This window comes from Tetranychus urticae, chromosome 1, assembly GCF_039701765.1.
Source record: "Tetranychus urticae isolate SD_2017Ah chromosome 1, NJAU_TeUrti_SD_1.0, whole genome shotgun sequence".
Taxonomy (NCBI): Eukaryota; Metazoa; Arthropoda; class Arachnida; order Trombidiformes; family Tetranychidae; genus Tetranychus; species Tetranychus urticae.
In genome coordinates this window covers 24757987-24783652 of record NC_142958.1, presented here as the reverse complement: position 1 = coordinate 24783652, position 25666 = coordinate 24757987, and the positions used below count along the sequence as shown (strand labels likewise).

The 25666-nt window shown below is 31.3% G+C and overlaps 6 protein-coding genes and 1 long non-coding RNA gene across 9 annotated transcripts; 4 read left to right on the top strand and 3 right to left on the bottom strand.

Annotated features, from left to right (window-relative positions):
• Nucleotides 1–3148: 3148 nt before the first annotated feature.
• Nucleotides 3149–3868, bottom strand: LOC107368451 (NHP2-like protein 1). Its single transcript, XM_015936269.3, has 3 exons — nt 3791–3868; nt 3449–3707; nt 3149–3354 (listed from the first exon to the last, which is right to left on the bottom strand). Exons 1-3 carry the CDS (start codon nt 3791–3793, stop codon nt 3230–3232), a joined length of 387 nt encoding a protein of 128 aa, XP_015791755.1. The 5' UTR covers nt 3794–3868; the 3' UTR covers nt 3149–3229.
• A 2345-nt stretch (nt 3869–6213) lies between these two features.
• LOC107368528 (dual specificity protein phosphatase 16) lies at nt 6214–13739 on the bottom strand. Of its 2 annotated transcripts, XM_015936368.3 has the most exons (6): nt 12535–13739; nt 11803–11996; nt 11343–11687; nt 10128–10275; nt 6876–6999; nt 6214–6801 (listed from the first exon to the last, which is right to left on the bottom strand). In XM_015936368.3, exons 2-6 carry the CDS (start codon nt 11896–11898, stop codon nt 6486–6488), a joined length of 1029 nt encoding a protein of 342 aa, XP_015791854.1. In that variant the 5' UTR covers nt 11899–11996; nt 12535–13739; the 3' UTR covers nt 6214–6485. The 2 variants fall into 2 exon arrangements, with proteins under 2 accessions (XP_015791854.1, XP_015791853.1); XM_015936367.3 differs by having other exon boundaries at nt 11803–13739.
• A 157-nt stretch (nt 13740–13896) lies between these two features.
• Nucleotides 13897–14693, top strand: LOC107368531 (uncharacterized). The gene is made up of 2 exons (XM_015936370.3): nt 13897–13979; nt 14139–14693. The coding sequence occupies exon 2, from the start codon at nt 14153–14155 to the stop codon at nt 14594–14596; it is 444 nt and encodes a 147-aa protein (XP_015791856.1). The 5' UTR covers nt 13897–13979; nt 14139–14152; the 3' UTR covers nt 14597–14693.
• Nucleotides 14694–14832: 139 nt separating this feature from the next.
• LOC107368530 (UPAR/Ly6 domain-containing protein crok-like) lies at nt 14833–16357 on the top strand. Its single transcript, XM_015936369.3, has 4 exons — nt 14833–15043; nt 15145–15264; nt 15352–15495; nt 15644–16357. Exons 1-4 carry the CDS (start codon nt 14986–14988, stop codon nt 15766–15768), a joined length of 447 nt encoding a protein of 148 aa, XP_015791855.1. The 5' UTR covers nt 14833–14985; the 3' UTR covers nt 15769–16357.
• Nucleotides 16326–17074, bottom strand: LOC107368532 (NHP2-like protein 1). The gene is made up of 3 exons (XM_015936371.3): nt 16950–17074; nt 16601–16859; nt 16326–16507 (listed from the first exon to the last, which is right to left on the bottom strand). Exons 1-3 carry the CDS (start codon nt 16950–16952, stop codon nt 16383–16385), a joined length of 387 nt encoding a protein of 128 aa, XP_015791857.1. The 5' UTR covers nt 16953–17074; the 3' UTR covers nt 16326–16382.
• Nucleotides 17075–17326: 252 nt separating this feature from the next.
• Nucleotides 17327–23167, top strand: LOC107368527 (uncharacterized). Of its 2 annotated transcripts, none has more exons than XM_015936366.3 (18): nt 17327–17546; nt 17680–18159; nt 18249–18323; nt 18396–18501; nt 18566–18663; nt 18730–18822; nt 18889–18965; nt 19026–19089; nt 19158–19265; nt 19329–19442; nt 19506–19667; nt 19761–19931; nt 20015–20416; nt 20478–20602; nt 20672–20969; nt 21032–21169; nt 21244–21516; nt 21577–23167. In XM_015936366.3, exons 1-18 carry the CDS (start codon nt 17406–17408, stop codon nt 22762–22764), a joined length of 4113 nt encoding a protein of 1370 aa, XP_015791852.1. In that variant the 5' UTR covers nt 17327–17405; the 3' UTR covers nt 22765–23167. The 2 variants fall into 2 exon arrangements, with proteins under 2 accessions (XP_015791852.1, XP_015791851.1); XM_015936365.3 differs by having other exon boundaries at nt 17677–18159.
• Nucleotides 23168–23242: 75 nt separating this feature from the next.
• Nucleotides 23243–23890, top strand: LOC149094818 (uncharacterized). Its single transcript, XR_016199015.1, has 3 exons — nt 23243–23350; nt 23549–23649; nt 23799–23890. It is a non-coding gene; the product is annotated as an uncharacterized LOC149094818 (long non-coding RNA).
• The last annotated feature ends 1776 nt before the right edge of the window (nt 23891–25666 follow it).

The window sequence follows — 25666 nt, the reverse complement described above, 5'->3', positions numbered from 1 at the left end:
ATCTTTTTGCACCTTTGATCATTCAAAAACTTGATCGATCATGATCATCCCATCTTTCGGGATTCTGCTCTGATTAAAGTTATTTTAATTGGGTTAATCTTCTTTCTCTTAATTTGTGATTTAACCATATTTAAGTGTCCTTACATCAACTGTTTGATTGCTTTGTGTTTAAATTAAAACATGCTACTGCATTGACTGCCTCCAGATGCTTTGCATTGTCAGAACAATAAATACACCAGAATAAAGTTAATACATTTTTTGAATAAAATCAATGAGTACAATCTGATAATATGAGAATTTGTCTGTTTTATAAAATTATTAACATTGATAACATTCATTAATGTTATACGATTTCTCTCCATTGTAATTGTCCATTCATATGGACTCATATTGAACCTTTAGCCTCTTCAAGAGATAAGGATGATTGAATTCAGAATAGTTGCCTTGGCTTCAGTTAATCTTAAGCTGTTTGAAGAGGATGACATGGAAAAATGGAAATTGAAATGAAAGAAACAATCGAAAGAACTACCGAGTTTAGCATAATTTTTCAAGATGAATTCTTGTTTCTATTCCGTGTAATCTCTTTGAAATATAATTATTTTTATTCTTCATTTCAAATGTCAGAACTGAGTGAATTTCACTCAACTGTCAAGCTGTTCATGGTTTTGGGTACAATAACTCAGCTGCTCAGTCGTACTATGCATTTGTACCCAGTTGTTGGGTGATGTCAATGAAAGGCCTTTAAAGTTCAACTGTCTACCTTATATCATCCTTAAGGCACACTCTGTCTATCATTTCCATCCCTTCCCATTCCAATAATAATCATCATCTTTTTTATTGTCATCATCTTCATTATCATCACATTTTCCCTGTTCAAACTTATTCTTAATGTTCGTTTCCTTAACATCTCTTTTCTCGTGAGAGTTCATCGTTTGTAAATTGTTTATTTTTGGTTATTTTTGCATTTGATTGTCACCACATTGTATCTAACACTGATCAAGCTTTGTATGGCAACTGAAGGGTTCATAAGCAACTCAGGCCTTGACTTTACGTCGACGCGTGCGTTTGAACCGACTGAATCAGATAATTCGGTTTATATTTTTCTTGCAATCTTCATCTTTTTACCGTTCTTTTCATCATCATTTTCCTCACTCTATTTATCCTTTCTTTCCCTCTTTCTAAAAGGCAATCCAAGGAAACATTTTCTCGTTCACTTCTCCTTCTTCATGAGAAACCGTTTACATCCATTGAATCTTTCAAGAATCTTTCTGATAACCAGTTCTCTCCATCACTGTCTTTGTCTCTCCTCCATTTTTTCCCAAACATTTTTCCTCATCAGTTTCACTCTGTTCTCCTTATTAATCTAAAGTTTACCATTCATTTCCCCTGTGTTCATCTCTTCTCACCGTGAGATGCAGACTTTCATCTAATGATTCAAGAGGAGTTACTCCTCTAAATGTTTAATCTTGCAAATGAATGAAGAGTTTCATAGTGATGATGAGCAGCTAGTTATGTAAATCAAATTGAAAAGATGAGCAAACATGAAAAAGATAGGCAACCCTTTAAATTGGTAAATTTCTGGTTATCTGGTTCTTAACTTGTTTTTACATTGTTAATTTGGTGAAACCAGAAAACATTGAAAGTAAAAAGGAAACAAAAAAGATCACTTAAAGAAAAGCAAAAACTGAAAACATTTTCAGATTAAACTAAAGCTTCTTGTAAAATGTTACATTTTTTGACATTACAGATTATTGCATCTTTTATGGTACATTTAATAAACAGAGTTAAGTAAAGGAATAGGAAACAGGGAATGTCATGAAAATGAGATTCACAGATTGAAACAAAGTAAAGAACAAAATGGTCAGATTATTCCAAATACATTAGTTCTTGAATTAACATGGTAAAAGCAATCCAAGGATTTTTCTTGTATAACTGTTTATATTGATGTTGATGAATTTATTTTTAGCAATATCGACCCAAAATAACAACTCAAAGCCTAGCCCAGATCATCATCTCACACCTTTTTTTTCATTCTGGTTCCAGATGAGTCTGTTCATTGTGTAAAGAAAGGAACAGACAAAAGAACGTTTTACTTTAACAAGGTCAAGGTCAACTTATGGAAACAAAATATTACAATCGTTCACATGAGAGTTTATCTTCAATATAATTATTTAACTAAAGGAAACATTTATTGGACAACTGAGGAATGGATCGTTCAGTATTGATATTTATTATCAATCGATACAATTGACATACTTCGCAATCAAAAGAAATTGGTTGTGCAAATTCAAAATAGCAAAACATTCATTGAAGATCACATAAGCTTTTCAGATGCGGAGCTTTTCAATTTCACCCTGTAAAGATATTATTTTTGGTGTCAATTGTCTTCTTACATTGGCAATGATCGAACCAATAACACTGAGTGATTGGAGTAATGACCCTCACGAACCGTCAACACGAAAACGAATGGAGTTTGAAAACTCATTGATTTGTCAGTTTATTGGCAAACTTTGTATCAAGCGTCGAGGTTTAGTATTTTCTCAATCGTTTTTATGTCCTCCGACACACCCATTCCAGATTCATACAATGTCCTGCGTGAAACCTGTACATGCAACAGTAAAGATGGCTGTAATTACGGTTTTATATCTCACGGGAATTTATCAATCATTTGGTTAATGTTTGCCATTTGCCAATTATTCTGAATAAAAAGGTGAATAGAAATATTCATTCAAAATTCCGGTTGCTTGTTCATTGAAGTTACGGCGAAGTTAAGTTTTTTGCATCGAGAAACCTCTAACGAAGATTATTAAAGCTTCACTGGTACTTATTTGACGCTGGATTGTATTTGATTCAACTTTTTTGGGTCATCTGTATCATTCTTTCAATTATTTTCTGGTATCGGATTGTCAGAGATCGTTCTCGTAACAGATTAATCACATGGGTTGTGAATTCATTGCTAGCCTATGAAATAGAGTGAAATTTTAAATGAAGATTTAGCTATATTTTATCACTTTTTTCGAGTATGATTCAACAGCTTATTTTCCTGCCTGTACCAAAATTATTATAATCTGATTTAATTTTTATACTATCCACACTCGATCGCGTCGTCTTTAGCAACAAAACATTGAGAATAAATTTAGACATAATATTGAAAATAGTTGAACTATTATGATAGTTTCCAATTCATTAATTTTATATGGAAAATAGAACAAAAAATTTCAAAAATTAATTAAATAAGGAGTTTTTCAATTTCACTCTGTAGAGATGTGATTTGAGGTGTCAATTGGCTTCCTTCATTGGCAATAATCGAACATGCAATAACTGATCTTGATACTCCACAAGCACGACCAAGAGCTGAAAATAAATGAAATATATTATATTAAAAAATGGAAAAGGTTGAAAAAATATTTAAACATTTAAGAGAGCAAAAAACAATGAAATATCTTACCATGTTTAGATTTGACAAAAACATAAGGAACATTTTTATCTTCACATAGAAGAGGCAAGTGTAATAAAATTTCCAATGGTTCAGCATCAGCGGCCATAACTATCAATTGGGCCAAATTTCTTGCTAATGTTTTGGTAGCCTCATTAGCTCCTTTCTTAATTTGTTTATAATTTGCAGCTTGTTGAATTAGCTTCAAAATTTTAGCAGTCAATTGGTCATCAGCTAATGGATATGCTTTGGGATTTATTCCTTCGGAAGTCTGTTGAGAAAAAAATTGAGACGCATGAATTTAAATGAATCTACATCAGGGATATTATTCAAAGAATTGAGAAAATTACTCACCATGATTAATGATAAATATGGAATAATCAATCAAAAACGATTTAAATAATGAAGAAACACAATCAACGAAAAACAAAATACAAGTTTTCAAACCATGTGCTGGTCGATTTGCTAAGTAACTTAAGTTTTCATAGCAGCGTCATCTATGTAGCAAAATGAAAGTTTTTCAAGATAGTTAAGCGCTGAAATTGAATCTCGAAATGCTTGTGTTAATAACAGACTCAACTTTAATTATCGAGTTATGAGTTGAGCCTTGATGAGTCCTAGAGACATAAAAATGAAGTTTTCTCATGTAATTGAAACAATATGATGACAGCTTTTGATAAAATCGTGTCGATGCATCTTTTCAGTACTATTTGGTTTGGTGTTTGCATTTACTGAAGATTGAACAATATAAATTTTAGATGCATAATAATTTCATTGTTATAAGTTCTGAATTGGTTCAAATTTCGATTAAAAGATTGATTGTCCTTCTTTTTCATCAATTTCTGTATTATTTTATTCGCCTTTTGTCAGTCTATCAAATTTGTCAGCGATTTCCCAGTTGATTTGCATGCAATTGTTGTAATGAATAGACTAAAGGTCTTTTCAAAATAATTGTCAACTCCAAATCAATTTATTTATCTCAATATTATATTTAAGAAATGTCTGAGTAATAAATTTTTCCAGTTATAAGACGTAACCATTGATGATTATTCTGGATAAAGAAATAAATGACAGATGGTTAACCTTAATTGTTAAATTTGCATTCGGTTTTAATGTTTCGTCTAAACTCGTTCCTTCAAGTCTTTTGAATAATGATGATTCAGTTAATCTAACAATTCATGATCAGTGTTTTGGTGAGCAAAAAACTATCAAATTTGTTGTTTCTATTTAAAAGTAACATAAATCATGGAATTGAATATTTTTATTGCGTTCAAATAAACACAAAATCTGCCAGAATGGTCTATAAGTCTATTATTGTATCAATGATCAGAATTTTGTGTCTTTTTGGTTGTCTATTTCAATTGTATAAGGTAACCAGTAATTTTCTTGAGTTCAGAGTGAGGAGCGAAGTAACTTTCGATTCACCTAAAAAGATTGAAATGCCAGCAATCGACTTTGCCTTTCCAATAGCAACACTAATTAATTTAACTGCTTTGGAATTGCATTCACCAAATGTATTATCTAATGTGTGCCAAGAATTTAAAGACAACAAAGGGGGAGACCAGCAATCGAGATGTGCACAAGCCTTAAAATCTCCAAGAATTATGACTCAAAAGCTGGTAAATCATTTAAAAACTGGCGATATTGAAAGGTTTACTCGTGATCCAACCAAATATTTCACGTTTCTCAACATACAATCACAATTCGATCCCAATCTGATCGAAAAAAACTGTTCATTTAAACGCTATTTCAATTTTCAGAATATATTTGTTCGTATTTCTTGCCTCAATGGCTCTAACCCGATCTTCATTGATACTAAAAACCTGTTGGTTGAGGATTTCCCTTTTCTAATGATGGGTTTGACAATTGATGGACTTGGCTCTTTTGCTTTAAGACTGAGTCCTGTTAACAGTCAGATAATTGGTAATATGAATGAATTCAGGTTGATCAATCTCTCTTCCGATAAATTTAACATTCTTAGAATCTCATTTAAACGAAAAATAACCCGAATGTTGGGTCCTCCATTTGAGACCAATTGCCGTGATTTCAATAAAAAAGCAGCTCTGGAGGAATGTGTCAACAATAAAACACTTCAATATTCACATAAATTGTTTCGAAACATCGCTGTTCCTTTTGGTCGCTATTCAGAACAAATTGGCTTCTCTTTAGTCTTATCCGATCTAACAAAAAAATTACACAGTGAATGTGCGTTTAAAATGAATTTCAATGAATGCCAATCAATTGATTATAGTCTCGAAATTGAAAAGACTATAGAAGAACAGAAATATGGATTCTGTTTTATTACTTTAGAGCCAGTTACTCCAGATTTAATTTACATTTCCCTTCCAGCTCAAAACTGGCTCGAGTTTATCATATTTGTTGGTAGCGTACTAGGAATGTGGTTTGGTGTTTCAATGTTAAGCCAAATGATGGCTATAATGCGATTCTGTGAAACTTGCACTCATCCAACATCGGTTCATGTTGAATCGTCAGGAGTGAGCTAGGAATGGCCAGCAATGGAATCAAGTCTTGGATCAAAACGATCAATTATAAATTTCCGGCCATTTGCTTTGTACAAAATTCCAATCAAGATAGAATGTAATAAAATGAAGATAATTAATAAAATTTTGCATCTGATATGTTCATAACAAAAATATTCCTCGCTAGGCAGTTTTCCCTATTCTTTTGGTCTTCATCCTTTTGAAATTTATAAAGATAAAAACTGAAAGATGATTTTTTTTTAAAAAATTTTATTGAAAATCAGCAAATGACGCATATTTTTTGAATCAGCTTTTCTTTATTCTTTCCGATATACACTCATTGAAATTGTCACCTTTTAAAAGATTTGACTAGTTTAAATCATAAGGATGAACGCAAGAAACGTTGGAAGCCAGTTTCTCAAACAATTAGTGGATGAAATTAACTATGTCTACTTTTTTTAAATCACTTTGAGAGGGCATAAGAAGGGTGAAAAAAAATGAAACAGACAGAGGAGAAGAACAAGAAAAATTGAATAACCATTGGCTGGATATTGACAAAAATGATATGTTCATTTGGTTGCAGTGGCTGTTGATGGGTTAGGTGTTGATGGTGATGGTAGAGTGGGTGAGGTTAGGTTAGGTATACATGATAATGAAAATGATGATCTATCGCCTGGTGTTGTTGAAAATGATGGTAAAGGTAAGAAAGAGCATAATCTTTTAGATGAACTTAAAGCTTGTTTAGATGGTGGAATCGAGAGAAACGGAGGATCAGACGAGACTGGATCCAATAGACGGTCTCGCCTTAATTGCTTCTCAAATTCAACCAATTGTCCAAGAAAATTAAAATTTGGTGATATAGTTGGTCTTTTAGACTTGACATATCTGAAAGTAAAAATAACAAAAGATTAATACAATTGGCAATCAATTTTCAACCTGAAAAAAATGTAAAAACATACCTGTAAGCATCTTCATAAGACATTTTTGAGTGCTGCATGACATAAGCAATAGCTATCGTAGCTGATCGAGAGATACCGGCCAAACAGTGAACTAACGCACAACCACTTGATTCACGAACTTTTTCTGAAAAACAAAAATTAGAAAATGAATTTAAAAATTAATCAATTTTAGTGATTTCTTTGTTTCATGGGAAAAATTTACAATTGTATCAAATTAGCATTCCTAATTCAATTAAATCTTATTGTTCAGTTGATTGAATTATAATTTTATTACATAATGGAATCGGAAAATCGATTGTTTATACGCCTGTTTTACCCTTGAATGCAACAGTTTTGTAAATCGCGAAATTTACCAATCAATTAATAAATGGAACACTAATCAATAAATCTATTCATAGATTTCAACCATTACATGTTCATAGTTACACCCTGTAAATAAACAACAATGCAGGACACGTAATCCACAAAATTCAGGTAAAAATCAATGACCAAGAATAACAAAAGATTATTAAATAATGCAAAAATGAATTGAAGACCTTATGAGGTAAGAAAGGAGTTGAAATAGTTCACAAAATTTAAATCAATGATCGATGGTTAATTGATTTGGTTTCAGACTGTGGAAGCTTTCAAGGCATGAAAATCAAGACTATAGTGAGAAGTGTTGATAAGGAATATAATTAATAATATTCAATTTCCTTTTCGGTGAAGACATTTTATACTTGTATTAGTCTTCTCACTTGTTCATCATCTTATTTTCCCCATCAGTTTCTGTTTATCTTTCCTCCCTTCGCCATCTTCTTCGTCATCATTTAGAAGACATAAAGAGATGAAAAGAGTGACTTGAAAGCTCAGAAGGAAAAAAAAGTTATCCTGGTTTTATCCTCAAAAAAGCTATTCATGACACCAAATGTATTATACATTATATATAAATATTTTTCCTCGCCAACTCAACATTACTCACTCTCCATTAGTAAATGATGGTTTTGCTTAACTCATTTCATCGATTGCTCACCCAAATTATTTGGGAAAACAAAGTTATGCTTCTGAGTTTAGCTCATATAGCTATGGATATACCTCATGTAAATGGTGTTTCAAGATCAAATAAAGTGAGGTTGAGGAGTGAAGGGAAGGGAATGAATAAAAGTAATAAGGTGAAGGAATGAACAAATAGAGGTATGAGTAAACCTTCCAGTTACCAACCAAGAAATGATCAATTGAATAGGTGAATAAGGATATAGAGTGACATGGCGAGAATCTAGTATATTGAATATTTGATAATCCTCACCATTGGATATTCATGAAAAATCGGAAAATATCAAAATTAGTCAGTAAAATGTATATAACAATACTAATAGCTTGTCAAGAAATTGAAAAAGTGTTAAAGGCTGTTCAATGAAAAAACATCAAAAACAATTCTTGCCTCAAGAATTTCATATTGGTTCATGATAATTAAAGTGATAATTTTCATCAAATTAATGAAAAACGAAGGACAAAAACCTTATAATCATAATAATTCACTTTCAAGTCAATACTACATATAATACTGTATTTGAATAATAACAATACTGTATACATAATATTTGTTTTAATAACAGCATGCAATATATTGGGGTTAACTGTTTGCAATGAGTATTGACATGATTCTGAAACAATTTTCTATGTAAATTACTATTTTGTCTCAAGTCAATTTGTGAATCAATAATCAAACAAATATTCAATATGATGAATGGCTCGATAAGTTAACAATGACCATTGAGGGAAACTTTATACTCTTAGTATTAATCGAGGCAATTTCTTGGCTATTTTAATTAGTTTCTTATGTTAGCCTTGACAATCAAACGGTTCTTACAAGACTGACCATAGATTAGTCAATGCAAATTGAAAGGTACAACATTAACTATTAATGTATAGTTAATTAGTCATGAAAATCAATAATTAGTAATCGAAAATATATTTATAGATAATGGTGAAATAATAATTAGCAGTTTATCCTTAAGCTCCCACAAGGTGAAAATGATTGATGACTACATTACAGGTAAAAATACTTTCAATACAAGATTTGTAATTTTAACTGTTAACCAACTTAAAATGTGCATCCTGTTTCATCATTCAATTGAAACTCATGAAACTTTAAAAATACTTAAAATTATATCACAAACTGAAATATCATTAGACTATGTTTACAGTTACTAATAAATTACTAATTAAATAGCTATTTTTGATTACAAAAACATTGCATAAATTCATTACTAATAGTTGAGCTAGAACTGAAGAGCTTCAAAATTTTGAATGAAATTCTGAATGATGAACAACTTTGGTACCTTTGGTAAAATTTTAATCAACGTGATACATTAAATAACTCAATATAGTAGCTTAACAAAATCTAATAAGTTTGATTAGGTTAAGGTTAATTTTGGGTGAAAGAGGCAAATCAAATAAAAAATAATGCGATTTACTGTTAAACGAGAGGAAATGTAAACAAAATAATAAAATATAAGGTACAATTATTCAATTGAATCAACAGCGAAACAACATGATTACTCAGCTGCAGAACAACTGAAACTCAAAAATAATAAAATTGAATCAAACAATATAATAAGAGTCAGAAAAAGGTGTATAAACTGATAAATATTGATAAGTAGTAAATAAATACTAAACCTATTTGCTTATTGATAATTAAAGGCTTTGTTACTTATTATTCAACTAGACACGAAATGGACATTAAAGTCATGTTGATTCAGCACATTTTTAAGCTCTTCATGAGATACTTGTCCAGAAATTTAATAAAATTCATTTGATATTATTCATAATTAGTAATAATTTGATTTTCTTGAAATCTGTTCAGTTAAAGTCTCAACTTGTTTGATATTGACTCTGTAATATTTCGGTTTAGGATTTAGTTGTAGTCGAAAGTATTTCAATTATTAGTTGAAAACTTACAATGAAATTAACGGTATCTCATGATTTTTGGCTGAAAGTTTCGAAGGTTTTCATTTGCACGATTTTTAATGATGAGCTCATGAACAACGTCGGATTTGAATTCAACAAGATTATATTTAGCTGTTTATTTTTAGCAGGCATGTATCGAGAACTAAACAATTAAATTTAAATTAAAAAGAATACCCAAGGTTTGAGTTCTCTGAGAAAAACATCATGAATGAAACATAAATTTTATTTGAATATCAACTCAACGGATGTTTTGCTCCCAATGAAAAGCAAAGTTTCCGAAAATGTAAATTAAAATTAACTTACCAAGAAAATTAAATGCCATCGGAAAATAAGGAAGCAATTTTTCACTGTAATTATCGTTAACAGGTATCCGCATGAAATGAGATTCTTGAACAAAGTCAGGCTTTGGACAAGTAATGCTAACATTTAGCTCGTACGTGATATTATGAGTCTGTATTGAGAAAAGGAAAGAAGCTGGATTAATATTTGGTAAAGATAATTTCATGAACCAATTTAGAGAATTTTAAATTGAGGAAAAAATTATTTAAAGAAATAACTAGCTTAAAATTTCTTCTCAGTCAAAGTTTGAACAAATATTGATTTTTAAGGTTTTTACTCTATAAGTTTTTTCTGTTGGAAAGTGAGAATTAATTGTCATCAGGAAAACAGCGAATTACGATAATCCCATATTGATTTAGCCCAAATTGATGATTGAAACTCCTGGAGTTCTTTGTTTTTCATAAATTAAAGAAATCATCTAAAATGAAAAGGCTTTATAGCCAAGGTCTGAATTCATGTAAACTGAAACAAGCCATTATTTTCATTGGAGTTTGTTTTTCTGTGAAAAATTCTTATTGGACTTCGTTCAATAACCAGAGGCTGAATCTCAATCTGTGACTTCATAATCGATGGTAAGATAGCAACACATATCCAAATCAGGTAGTAATTTGATGAAATACAAAAGCTTGTTCAGAAAAATATGTTATCCAAAAATACAATGAAACCAATTGATTATTTTAAGAGCCAAAGGTTAAAATAAAAGAGTCCATTTCATTTTAGGGAGAATTCAATCTTCGTTTCGGGTTAAATCAATATGTTGTAGTAATTCTGGAAAGAAAAATCAGATTGTAAGATAAAAATTGACATTATCCACACTTTTCCTACTTGACTTGAACATGTTCATCTCTTAGAGCTGAATGAAAAGATTATGTTATCCAAGATTTAACTTCTTATGGCTTGAAAAATTAACGTTGAACGTTGAAGAAAAAGATACACTTAACAGGACAATTTATAATTCAAGCTATCAGCAATTGTGTTGAAATACAATGTCAATCTAATAGAGAGTATTCAAGAATCATTCATACACTAACAATAGCCTGAAATGTTCATCTATAAATACCAAAAGATAAATCATTCATTAAAATGAAATATTTTGGCAATTTATATGAACTTAATTAGAAATAACTTTTAGGAATTACATAAGAAAGCTATTCATTGGCAGCATTTGATAATTAGTACCTTTAAAAGCTCTTTGTTGTAAGCATCATGTTGAGAGCCTAAGTAAAGGAAAGGTAAAATTTTTGTAGGTCCTGGATTGATTGTTGGAAGACAAGGTTGTGATAATGATGTTAAATATTTTTTGGCTTCACAGAGATCTGGATATTTTGACTGAAAGTTGATAAATCCTCCAATCAGTAAGCTAACATTTTTGAAAGTTGATACCAATTTTGATATGAAAACAGCAAGAAAACAATCCTCGGGTATTGAAGTGAAATTTTTTGAATCATGATCATAAAGGATAATTTCCACATTTGGATCAGGCTCACAGCCAACGACATTAGTGATCATTTCATTAGCAGTTAACTAAGTGGGAAAAGAAAGAAAGAAAATTAGAAAGTTAATCAGAAATATATGAAGACAATTTATATAGAAATTAAAACTTTATGGACACTAATAAATTATTGATTAAGCTACTAACCTTTCCTTGTTGTAAACGTCTTAAAACAAGCTTTGATGAGGTGACTTGAGATGAAGTTGAGATATGGCTTGTGTTATATTCAAGAAAAGATCTCATATCCAAGATTAATATATTTTGCCGACCATTTTTAATATATGAGGCCAGTGTGTCAATATCGACTAAGTTTAAATTGCATGTTGCTTGCTTGGTGACTTCTGGTACATCCATTTGGTATTAATTAAAGTAAGTACGAAAATTGGAGTTGAAAGAGAGAAGATACAGAAGACAATTTGAAGATGAGTGTGGTTGATAGGGTCACTCGTTGGTATTAGTAATGATTGGTTATGATCGTTGTTTTATAATACTTATGATAGTATTATATAATTAACTTTGCTTTTTTTGATTTTGGTCGAATGATCACATCAGTAAAGGGAAAGAGGATTGACAAATCAAAGGATAAGACGACAAAATGAATTTGTGGCTGGATGATTATGATGGTTATTGATAAAAATTGAGATTTAGTGGGTAAAGTTAATGATGTGTTTGTGATTATGGCGAGTAGCGGAAAACGGCGACCACTAAGTTGACTAGAATTGTGTTACCAGACATGAAAAAACTCTGTAAAAGTCTGAACTGGCGAAATTTTCATTCCTTCGCCATAATAGAATTCTTTGTTCACTTGAGAAGATTTAGTAAAAATTGATTAGAAGATTGTGAATTGATAGCTCTGGGATGATTATTCAAAATTTATACCGCTGTTTGCCAAGACCGTTAGGTGAGATCAATAGTTGTCACTTTGGATTATCGTTAATCAAAATCAACTTATTCATCAAACGTGAAGAAAAACAAGTTTGAAATAGAGAGAGAGAGAGAGATAGAGAGAAGTTGATAGAATCAAGGATGAGTGAATAGATGAGTAAACGAGTGTTTAGAGAGAAATAGAGATAGAGGGAGGGAGAAGAGCAAAAACAGAGAGAAAAAAGAGTTGATTCAATTGCACTCGAAGACCCGGCGATTATTCAACTTAAAATATTTCAAGTATATTTCCGGTTTATGCTAATGGCTTTGGTTTTTGATTCTCTGTTGCCTTGTTTAGTATTGGTTAGTGTGTCTCCAAATTGGCTTGCGTAAAATATCAGGTTCAACGTTGATTGCACTGCTGTTGGTGGTTAGTTAGGCTTGACTTGAAAATCAACTGGTAGACGTAGTAATAACATGATAATAATAAATTAATATGGTTAATTGAATAATGGCAATAATGTATCAATAATAGCAATAGTATTAATAGTATAAGTACTATGATAATAATTTTCCTTCCTTCCTTTCTTTATGTATGTGTGTGTATATATGCGTGTGTTTGCTCCAACAATTAATGTTACTATTCAATTAATAACAGTGTCTTGATGAATTTCACCGTAGGAAAAGAGGTGAGAGAGCAAAAGAGAGGGGAAAAACAGTTATCAACGATGAAATAAAAGAGATCTGATCCAACACATTGATGATTGCACTGGTTTAACCATCAAATGGCGATGATTGTAGTTGATATTGTTGTTGATTAAAGATGGTATAGACTTATTTACACTGTCGATGAAAATTTTAAATACAAGTAAATCACTGTAATAATAATTCAACATTATTATTGGGCATGTTAAACCGTTTTACTGGGAAACAGAGAGTAAAAAAAGAGGAAAGCAAAAGATGATGATAAAGAAAAAATAGCGAGAGCAAAAATGTTGAGAATAGGGAAAGACTTTAATAGTAAAGATTATCAAAGTACAAGAGGAAGAAAAGTTAGAACAATTAGATTTAGGTGATGAGAATTATTTTATTAAAGACACTTTTTGATAAATTAAACTAATAAATTAATAGACGAACAGAAACAAAACAAGAACAATGTTTACACCGTTTTGTTTAATGTCTCAACTTATTTACTAATTGTTCTTTCCCCTTATGGTTCAACTTGTGTTCAGCTCTTCAACAAAATCACTTTCACAACATACTCAAGCTTCCACTAATTACGTCATCATGACGTTTCTCTCGATGAGTCATCATTGAGGGAAGGTCACCTTCTTTACCTAATCATTTGTTTCATAGATGGCTGTACTGAGCTAAACCTAAAGGACAAATTTTGTCATCTTACAATTTTTGTTTTATTTCTGTTTGTTCCTAATTAATTAATTATTTTGGCCTTAATTAAGGTAAGTCTAAATTATTATCTATCACAATGCTAACCATTTCTTAGAGCTTCAAGGATTTAGCCAGTTCATTATGGTACTGGCTTGATTGAACTCTAATCTTGTCTGTATTGTTACTATAACTGACTCTTGTTTGTTTTTTTTGGTCCTTGCAATTATTAGGCTTGTTTATCAGGATGTTTGGTGCACTAAGGAAAGCTTTACCTTTGATTGCTCGCCAGCAAGGGTCTGCTAAATCGTTAACCAGAGCTGCATTTGCTTCGGTCAATAGGAGATGGGCTCATTCAGCTGCTGGTGAGGTTGGTGGTGTTTCTGGACCCTTTTCAACTGAGAGCATACTTGAATTTACAACATTTTATTTAGTTATTCCTATAATTATCTGGGCTCGAATTCATTCATATTATGAGATGCAAATCGAAATTAATGAAGAACCTGTATTGCCACCTCGTTACGAGTACTTGGGAGTGATTAGAAAGAAGTTCCCATGGGGTGATGGTATTGAACCGCTTTTTGGATGGCCTAGAGGTCGATCACCAGCTGAATATGCTGCTCGTAGAGAAGCTGGTTTACCAATGCCCGATTTATTGGATGATCTTCCAGATGATGATGATGAAGATTAAATAGTATATTTATCAGTTGAAATTGTGCTTTGCTTCTGATTAGTGTAAATTTATTCAAGTTTTAATTCTAATTAAAAAACTTGATTGTTCGAAACTATCCAACTAAATTTCAAAATTTACTGGAAAAGATTATAAATCTATTTCAATCCATCATAAATTATCTGAAATATATCGAATTAGACTTAATTTTGACCAAAAATTTTCTAACATCTGAACTTTCCTTCCCCTCTAACTATAAACCGGTTACCAGTAACCAAGACACCAATACTTTCACCAAATGAAAACAATAATTTATCATAAACTTTGTTTTATGATATGAAATTTTGATCTATTTTTAATTTTTTTATAACTTGAAGTGAGATTGGCTGATCAATTATAGAAATTTTAAAATGAATAACGCATCAGTTCTGATGATTCTAGTTAGCTTTATGACACTTTTTCATTCAGGTAAGTTTACTGGTCAATCTGCTATCAATATTTTCTGGTTGCAACTTTTAGAACTCTTATTTTCCTTCCATTCTCGTAAATTAATTTATATTTACATCCAGGAGCTGCTATCAAGTGTTGGCTTTGTAATAGTAGAACGGATCCTAAATGTAATGACCCATTCATTAACGAATCAATACCACTAAGTGATTGCAATAATGACCCTCATAAACCGTCAACTCGTAAGTATTCCTATGTGATATTTTGGTCATATCTTTCAATCTTATTGGAAATGATTTCGACAAAATTTATTTATGATTTATTTGTAGCCAGTTTGATTGGAGTTAAAGCAACAATGTGTCGAAAGATTAGACAGAAGGTCGACAACGAATGGAGAGTAACTCGATCTTGTGCTTATTTTGGTGAACCAGGAGAAGGAACTGGTAACGAACATGTTTGTAACTACCAAACAGGTAAGATTAAAGCGGAGAGAGTTAATTTGATTAAAAAATTACATTGTTCTCATTGATTTGTCAGTTCATTGGCAAAACTTTGTATCAAATACTGAAGCTTAATATGTTCCTAATCGTTTTCATGTCCTTTCCGACACACCCATTCCAGATTCATACAATGTCCTGCGTGAAATCTGTACATGCAACAGTAAAGATGGCTGTAACCACGGTTTCATATCTCACGGGAATTTATTAATCATTTGGTTAATGTTTGTCATTTGCCTACTATTCTGAATAAAAAAGTGAATAGAAATATTCATTCAAAATTCCGGTTGCTTGTTCACTGAAGTTACGACGCCATCCTTTTGCATCGAGAAACCTCGAACGAAGATTATTGAAGCTTCACTGGTACTTATTTGACGCTGATTTGTATTTGTTCAAACTTTTTTTTGATCATCTGTATCATTCTTTCAATTTATTTTCTGTGCCATCGAGTTGTCAAAGATCGTTTTCGTAAAAGATTCATCACATTGGTTGTGAACGTTAATTTGATTTGTAAACATTTGTGTTCGTCGTAACTATTAATCTCTTATTTTTGTGTTAATCATGGGTGATCATCAAATTAATCGTCCGAACTATCAAGTCAACCAGGAGATTCTGGACCTATTTCCTAAACTTCATCGCAAGTCTTTTGACATGGAAAAAGAGCAAAATTTTGAACAAAAACCTTCAAACTTTAAATGCTTCAGATATATTGTCATTTTTTTCTAGCCTGCATTCAACTTTTATACTATCCACTGCTTATCCACACTCGATCGCGTCCAGTCTTTGTAAAGAATAACATTGAAACATTGTTTCCAATTAAATAACTTTATATGGAAAATAGAGCAAAAAATTTCAAAAATTAATTAAATAAGGAGCTTTTCAATTTCACTCTGTAGAGATGTGATTTGAGGTGTCAATTGGCTTCCTTCATTGGCAATAATCGAACATGCAATAACTGATCTTGATACTCCACAAGCACGACCAAGAGCTGCAAATAAATGAAATATATTATATTAAAAAATGGAAAAAGTTGAAAAATATTTACACATTTAAGAGAGCAAAAAACAATGAAATATCTTACCATGTTTAGATTTGACAAAAACATAAGGAACATTTTTATCTTCACACAGAAGAGGCAAGTGTAATAAAATTTCCAATGGTTCAGCATCAGCGGCCATAACTATCAATTGGGCCAAATTTCTTGCTAATGTTTTGGTAGCCTCATTAGCTCCTTTCTTAATTTGTTTATAATTTGCAGCTTGTTGAATTAGCTTCAAAATTTTAGCAGTCAATTGGTCATCAGCTAATGGATATGCTTTGGGATTTATTCCTTCGGAAGTCTGTTGAAAAAAAAATTGAGACAAATAGAGATTTAATATCATTAATACAAACAATCGTTTGTCGGAATTTTAAAATGAATAAATACTTACCATAATTAATCGGTGAATTTACTAAAACAATCTTTAAATCAATATTTATTCGGCAATGTATAGAACAATCGTAAATGATAAATGATTCAAACTTTTCAAATTTAAAGCATGTGGCTAAAACGTGAAATATCAGTCAAGTAAAGAAAGAAATAAACCGAAAATATAATAAACGGGTACTTGAACCAGCAGATGGCTCTCAAGTAAAATACTTTCTTTACTTACTTTTTCTCTTTCTTTCAAGCATAAACATTTTCTGCTTCAAATATGGGAGAATCGATTTTTGTTGGTGTGCTTGATATCGATAAATATCGATGTTATCGATACCATGTGACTTGCAAACGAACCAATGGGTGAATGAGATTGGTAACCGAAAGTTGCACATGTTAAACCACGTTAATTTGAATTGTAAACATTTGTGTTCGTCGTAACTATTAATCTCTTATTTTTGTGTTAATCATGAGTGATCATCAAATTAATCGTCCGAACTATCAAGTCAACCAGGAGATTCTGGACCTATTTCCTAAACTTCATTGCAATGATGCTAAACTCCGTTTGAGTTCAGCTAACAAAATACTTAAAATAATTTCTAAAGACAAGGTAAGTAAAATATCTCAATTATAGTTTTCTCTTTATCTTTCTAATATTCTGTCGTTTTATTTTCATTTTATTATCTGTCTTTAATCGTCGTGTTATTTTAATCTGTTATCTTTTTTCTCATTTTCTTTAGAAGAATTGCGATAGTCATGATTTCAATTATGTTGTCGAGCGTCTGATCAAAGGGACTAAATCAACTAAAGATGCATCAAAAATTGGCTCAACTATTCTTCTTACTGAAATACTTTTTTCATTTCCTGATTTTCAAATTATTAAACTATTTGAGATTGCCAAACGGATCCTTGGAGATGTGAATGATCTTAGTTTAGAAGGCGTCACAGGCTGGACGTTGATTTTTACTGCTATCGTACAATCCAATCGTTTGGATATCTCTGAGAAGAAAACATTGGAGCAATTAGTTCGATTTATGGTTCAATTAGGAGTCAAAAAACCTAAGTGTAACGTTGCCATTTGTAACATCTTTGCAAAGCTATTTGATAGCCAATTTGAGCCTGATAGTTTTGGTAAAATACTAAACTCATCGCTGAAATTCAACGAAGGAGGAGATACGCATCCTTTCCATTTATATCTCATCTTATTGATTAATAAACATCCGGTAATTATTCGAAAGTTTATTCAAGGGTCCATTCAAGAGTATGTTTCTTATTTATTCATCTTTAAATTTGTCATTGTTTATGTATTCAGGAGCTTTCTCTGGTTCTTGACCGTATACCTACTGTTGACTTGGACTCTCCTGATAATTTGATTGACTATGTTAAGGTAAGAGAAGTCATTTCCATCATTAATGTTTGAACATTTTAATAATCAATGTATTATTATCTTCTCTTCTAGGCGACTGCCGTTCATTTACCTTTAGTGCACCCTGCATGTTTAGAACTTTTTCTGTATCTAAATGAAAATGACAAATTGGAGGCTTTTTGGGGACCTGTCTTCAATGGTAAATCTAAAATCTATTGATCTTCTAGAAATTTGTTAACCCCATTTTATTCATCTCTATTTAGATACCTTATTTGGTCTCGATCATTCGAATAATGGTGCATATCACCGCTTGGGTTTCTCTCTCTTAACCTCCATTCTACCTCATCTAAATGAGTCCAATGTTAGTATTATTTTTTTGTAATTTGTAGAAAACCATATTGATTATTGTTCCCATTTCTCACCTCAGGCGAAATTAATATTTTCTAAACAAATGATGGACTTATGGATGCAGTGTCTCTCTAATCGCAGTAATCGTCTTCATGATGTCGCTATTAGTCTCGTAAGTCTATTGTGTTTTTTTTATATATTTCGATTCAATTAACCTTTTTTGTTTTGTATTTTCCAGAGCAAAGAGCTCGTTGAAAAATATGACGACTACAGTGCTTCACTCCAAGAAAGTATCATCACACTGTTGACAGAATCGTAAGTTTTGTGCAGCTAGCCATTTCATTTCGTATTTCAACCATTTATTATTCTTTATAGTCCAGGAACTGTGAACTTTGATGATATTACGCATTCAAACACTGTAAATCAGCTTTACGTTAAGGTTAGTAGTTAATAATTTGTTTTAATTTGGTATATAGTTTATATTATATGATTTTTTTATTTTTGTAGACTAAATCTGAAGCTGTGGAAGTCTTGGTATCTCGCACTATCGAAAAAATCAAGGATTATAAGGCTCTGTCCGCTAGGGATCGAATGAGAACTTTATACGTTGGGCAAGTAAGTATTTACTATGAAAACTTGAATTAGTTCTATTCACTAACATACTATCTTCTATTGAAGCTTCGGGATTTGCTGAAATCTTCCCATTTAAGTGAATCCACTGAAATAAAATTGAATGTATTAAAATTTTTCTTGGCGCATGGTTATTTTGACGTTTCGCATGTTAATTCATTGGTAAGTTTAAATTTTGTTAAATCCAAGAATTATTTTTATAACGATTGTCTTATTTCTTTACAGAAACTTTGCACTCCTGCTACAGAAGGTCTCATTGATAAAATCAGAATATTATTCTTCAAAATTATCAGTTCAACTTGTACTAGTAAACTTGAAATATTAGAAAGTATTGGTCTATATGTACTTCGATTACAAAAGGCAGAAGTACCTTTAAAGGATGAAAAGGTTTGTTTTTAATTCATTTATTGTCTTTAGATACTTTTTATTGTTTTTATTACGCGTTATGTATTCATTGACTTTTTATCTAACTTTGAACAGAGTTTATCGCTATGGAAAAAAGTCAAAAAGATGAAAAAACAGTTCTTAGCCGATAAAAATGAGGAAAAATACAGCAAACAACTTTCTATCTTCAAGCCTTTACTTTATGGAATCGCTATCAGCTCTTTTCAAGACAAAGCAGATTTAAATGCATTAAACAGCGACTTTGAGGTATGTAATGGTTCAAATTTTAGTCTCATGCCAATGTAATGCAATTATAAAATATATCAACTTATATTTTTATTTCATCACAGGAGCTGATTGAGTGTTACAAACGGTCATTAGGAGAAAATACCGAAGAGGGTGAACCAGAATGGCCCGATGTTTTACTTGACATGATGATTTCCCAATTTCCATCGCAATCAGTTTTCTTATCCTCGATAATGATTCGTGTTTTTCGATTGATTGTTTCCAATATAACTCTCGAAGGGGTTGAACAATTGAAAATAGCTTTACTTGCTGATAAGCTCGAAGATGATGATGATGAAGTTGGTGAAGGTGGCGAAGAAGAGGAAAATATCGAAAAACCCGGTGGAACATCGGATTCTGATGGAGATGAAGAAGAGGATATGGACGATGAAGAACCAGATGATGTAGATGACGAATTCAGAGCAAAAGTTACATTAGCCCTTGGACCTGCAGCAGAAATCGGTGATGTAAGTTTACTGTTCAACTCTTGAATGAAATTTTATGCTTATAATTTCTTGATATTTACAGGAATTTGGTGCCACAGTTGACGATGAAGAAATGTTTCAATTAGATGAAGCACTAGCTGAAGCATTCCGAAGTAAATATTCTAAAGATAAAAATATTCAAGCAACACTAAAAACACTACGAGCAAGGTTTGTTTTCATTTCATAATATTTATTTTATCAAAATCTTCGGCGACTAAACTATCTATTTTGTTCTAGGTGTTTGGAGCTTGTTGAAATTATTTTTAAATCCAAAGACGTGTCTTACGAAATCATTCTTCATCTCGTTCCTGTTCTCATCGATGCTATTAAGCTTTATAACGGACCAAAGGATTTAGAGTTACGGAATAAAGTTGCAAAAATTTTGACGCAATTACCAGTCGTAAAAAAATTAAAATCTCAACAAATAATTGACTCTAAAATTCTAGAAAGCATATTGAAAAAAGCTGTCGACTTGGCTTCTAAAATAGATATCCTCACTGTTCAAAAATGTGCTGCAAGAATTTATGTTTGGACAGTAAGTATTTAAGCGTTTTATTTTAAAACGAATTCGAATATTGATGATTTTTTTCGTTTTAGATGTCTATTGGCAAACTTATTGAAAAAGATATTGACTGTGGATTCGACAATCTTACGAAACTATTGGCTGATTTTTTCGTAAAAGCAAACAGTTGTGTCTCCAAGGAGTTCTTCTTGATAACTTTTCAAAATCAGCAAGTAAGACTTTTGTGTTACTAATTTCTAATCAAATATATTAATGATACATTATTACTCTTAATTATAAACTATAGGTCCATAATTCTAAATTGATGGAAACTATGTGTACGCATGTTTTCGGCAATCTAAGGCCATTCAAAAAAGTTGGGGGACTTTCTCTGCTCAGTGCATATCTAAAATGCTTCAAAAACGATATCATTCAAGATGCTAAAAGTAAAAGCTTATTGGCCACAATCAGAAAAGAATCTGCCACTGGGCTGATGAGTGCAGTTAATGCCAAAAAGAATCTATTAACAAATGAATATCTTATTCTGTTATATGTTCTCAGTAAAATAACTCCTTTAAATGTAAGAACTTTTCTATTCAACCAAAGAATATTTCTAATTTTTATTTTTTATTTTAAACAGTTAACGCCTGAAGAGGTTGAAAAAATTGGATCCATGAACAAAAGTATTAGAGGAAATTTAACAAAAGCTGGTAAATTGGCGCGAAATAGAATTTTGCCTTCAATGGATAAAAGTGATGATGAAATGAATCAAAGTGATGATGAAGAAAATCAAAGTGAAGTAGAAGATGATGAAGATGATGTTGCAAATGGTCAATGTAATATCGTAGAAAATCACAGTGAAACCGAAACGAAACAAAATGATACCGAAATTGTTAAGTGTATCAAAGAAGAAGAGCAAAAGGATAAAGAAAATAATCAAAATACCATTGATGAGAATGTAAATGATGTCGAAGAAAATCGAAGTGCTACTGAAAGTCAACAAAATGACTCAAAAATAAGCAAAACTGATATCGATGAGAATGTAAATGATGTCGAAAAGAGCCAAAGTGATAGTGAAGAAACTCAAACTCCTAGTAAAAAGCAAAAAAATAATAGTGCTAAAAGTCCTGCTATAAATCAACAAAATGATACCACAAAAAGTCCTGGTAAAAATCAACAAAATGCCAGTGAAAAAACTCCTGATGCAAAACAAAAAATTGATAGCACAAAAAGTCCTGCTTTAAATCAACAAAACGATAGCGTGAAAAGTCCTGGTAAAAAGCAAAAGAATGGCAGCGAAAAAAGTCCTGGTAAAACTCAACAAGATGATAGCGAAATAAGTCCTGTTAAAAAACAAAAAATTGCTGTCGAAAAAAGTCCTGCTGTAAATCAGCAAAATGATATGAAAAAGATTCAGAGTGATATTGATCAAAGTCAAAATGATATCAAAATGGACCGAAATGATTGCCAAGAAAATCAAACTCCTCCTAAAAGCCAACAAAAGGATACAAAAAAGCGTCGAAGTGATATTGTTGAGAGCCGAAGTGATATCTTGAGTAATCAAAATAACATTGAACCAAAAGAAACTGAGAAACCAGCATCAGAAGCTATGGATGTTGATCTTAAAGAGACAAAATCGGATAAATCTAGCAAAACCATGGAACTCAGTACACCAATGCGATTAACAAGAAGTAAGGCCAAAAGGGTAAAAGTTAAATCTGAAGAGGAACAATCCGAAGCTGACGATGAAATGCCAAGTTTCTCAGTTCCTCGTGTTGCGGTCGTTGATACTCCCTTAAGGCGATCATTGAGGAATCGAAAGACGTGACCAAAAATAATTACCATTTAAAAACTATTACTGAATTTATATGAATGTTTTTTTGCGCCTCGCTAGCTCTGAACTGTTTACCGTAAAATTGGTCTTGATGATGTTTTGAGTTGAATTATGTTAAACAGCGATAGAGTTAAATTAATGAAAAAATATGACTTCAAAGTAATTAAGATAAAATAAGCCTTAATAAAACCACTCTTGACACAAATCTGTCTTATCGTTAATTAAAAAATTGATAAAAGAATCATTGATATGTTCTGATTTAACAGTGTTATAATTAAATTGAATACCGTAATTCCCAAAAAAATTAACAAAAGTTAAACAATAACAGCATTCCAATTGTGCAAATAAAATGATTTACATTTATTTTTATCATTAATAAATTTGCGTTTATCATTTACTCTCTGTATCTATTTGTTCATAACTATTAGATGTTTTATAACTAATAGTATGAAATATTTTAAACAGATTCATCATACGATTTCCTATTAGTCTGCCAATCGACTTGGAGAGTGAATCGAGTTAAATACTTCCTGCTGGACATGATCAACAATCTGTAACAATGATGATTAACAGTTATCAGGTTAGTTTGGTGGCTCAAAGTAAGGGACAATTGCGTTAATTAGCATAAAGGGAACCAAAATATTATTACAGTTGGGTGAATCGTTGCATCTCGATGAGAAGAAACTTGAGGCTCAACATATTTTTTATACATGACAATTTAGGCATAATATTTTCTTTTTCACTCTTATTTTCATTTCCATTTTCATTTTCGTTTCAGTTTCAGTTTCAGTGGTCAATTTCATCATTTAGTTGATTCCAGGATTTTTAACTCATTTGGAGACTCAAAATCGACTAATAAGCCAAAGAGAACTCAAAAAAGTAACATTTTCTACATTTTTGTGAACCAAAGTGAACCAATTCCTCTGATTTTGTGTTAAATTATCTTTTTTCATCATGAAGAGACCGTTTTCATTGATTTTTACAGCTTTATTAATGCTAACAATCATATCAATCATTTGTGTATCAAGAGTCAAAGGAGGACGCAGAAGGAAAATTGAACTTGCCAAGAAAATCGGTGCAGCTATGTTTATTGTTGCCAAGAATAAAAAATTTATGCTTCCATTGCCATTCCCAATACCCTTACCAATTCCGTGAGTACTATTAATCTATCTAAAGGATTATTTGTTCTGCTATTGAATTAGAACTGTTTATCGATAGCTGATATTGCACTTCGATAATTTATTTAAGCTTTCAATCTATAAGTTAAAAACTGTAAATATTTTATCTTTGTATCATTCTTTAGCATTTTCAAAAGCTATCAGCCTGTAATTCATGACCCATTGTTTTTTAAGCATCAAATGATAAAACAACACATTGGCGGACACCTCGGAGGACATCTTGGAGGATTCGGTGGAATTCATGGATAAGCTAGAGATTTCAGACTTTTTAACAGTGACTTCTCAACATCGGATTTAATCATAATTGTATTTCAATTGTATAAGATCAGTGTGATTTAATCAGCTCAAAAGATGTATCAATAAACAAACTACAAAACAAGTTGAACAGCTAAAGATTTTATTCACGTGAAAGGCTCAACCATTGATTTCACATGAAATCTTGTATCAACAAGTTTTATCATTGATTTAAACATTGTCCAGAATAATCTTTTGAATTGATTTGGTCAACTTGAGTGTGTATTTTTTGCTTTATCAGCTGTTCTCCAAAAAAACAATGTTTGATTAATTTGAGAATACAATACTCAGAAAATATAATTTATGCTTTAAATATTCCTGTTGGCATAGAGTTTGAGTTGAATTTATTTGTGATCCATTCAAGTTTTTGTTTACAAACAGTCTCGATATAAAAAAATTCCTTTATTGTACATTTTTAATCATAATAGTGATAAGAGCTTCAATTAGTAAGTCAATAGATTCTATGAAATGAGAAGATTGTTATGCTAAGCAATCGACGAACAAAATGTTTGAAAACTAACTTTTTTAGAGTTTGATTGAAGTCAACAAAAAAATCTTGCTTGGTTGGTTGCTTTGTAAAATATTAGGAATAGGATAATTAAAAGGGAAAAGATGTTGGTCTGTCCAGAATAGACATTAAAATCTTTGGAAATTATATTAAATGCTGATAAAATTCTAGTTTTGATGAAAATCTTTCAACTGGATCTATTATTTGAACCTGAAACACCTAAAGGACACTTTGAGTTAGGCTGTCTGTACGTACTAAGCGTACGATGTTTCTTAAACCGAAAAATAAATAGAGTAAATAACAAAGGGAATGATTACATAAATTGTAATGTCTTTATTGATTATGAATTTTTTCACTCGATTTTATACATTTGATGAAAGGCACTAAAACTTAAAACCTATTACATTTAAAATGAGGCTCTCAATTGATGGATTCGAAGATTCAAAACTTAGTAATTTAGTTCTGAATTTATAAGTGTGATAAATAGTCAATACAGTTATTTAATTTGTAAAACAATTTTAGAAACATTCATCTACTTCTCTCAAATGAGACAGGGTGAGTAGAGTTTGCAATTATAAAATAACTTGATAAAATGAAGAGAAATAAATATCCATAAAATCAGGTAAGTCACACAACACTTAAAGTTCAGCTTGAATAGTTCGAGTTCGTCGCATTGAATTCCTTATGAATAATGGATGTCCAGATGTTTAAAAAGATGGTGTTTCGGAAGAAAAGTGTTTTAAACACATATCTAAATGGTGTAAAATATTCAATGTAAGGTTGAACCAGCGGAGTAAAATAGATGTGATTCAATTTTCTGGTTATCTAGTCGATAAAAACATTCCTGTGTCGGTGCCAATAACATTGACATTTTTCGTAAATTGGTTGACCATTTTTGTCCAGCTTTAGCGTTCGT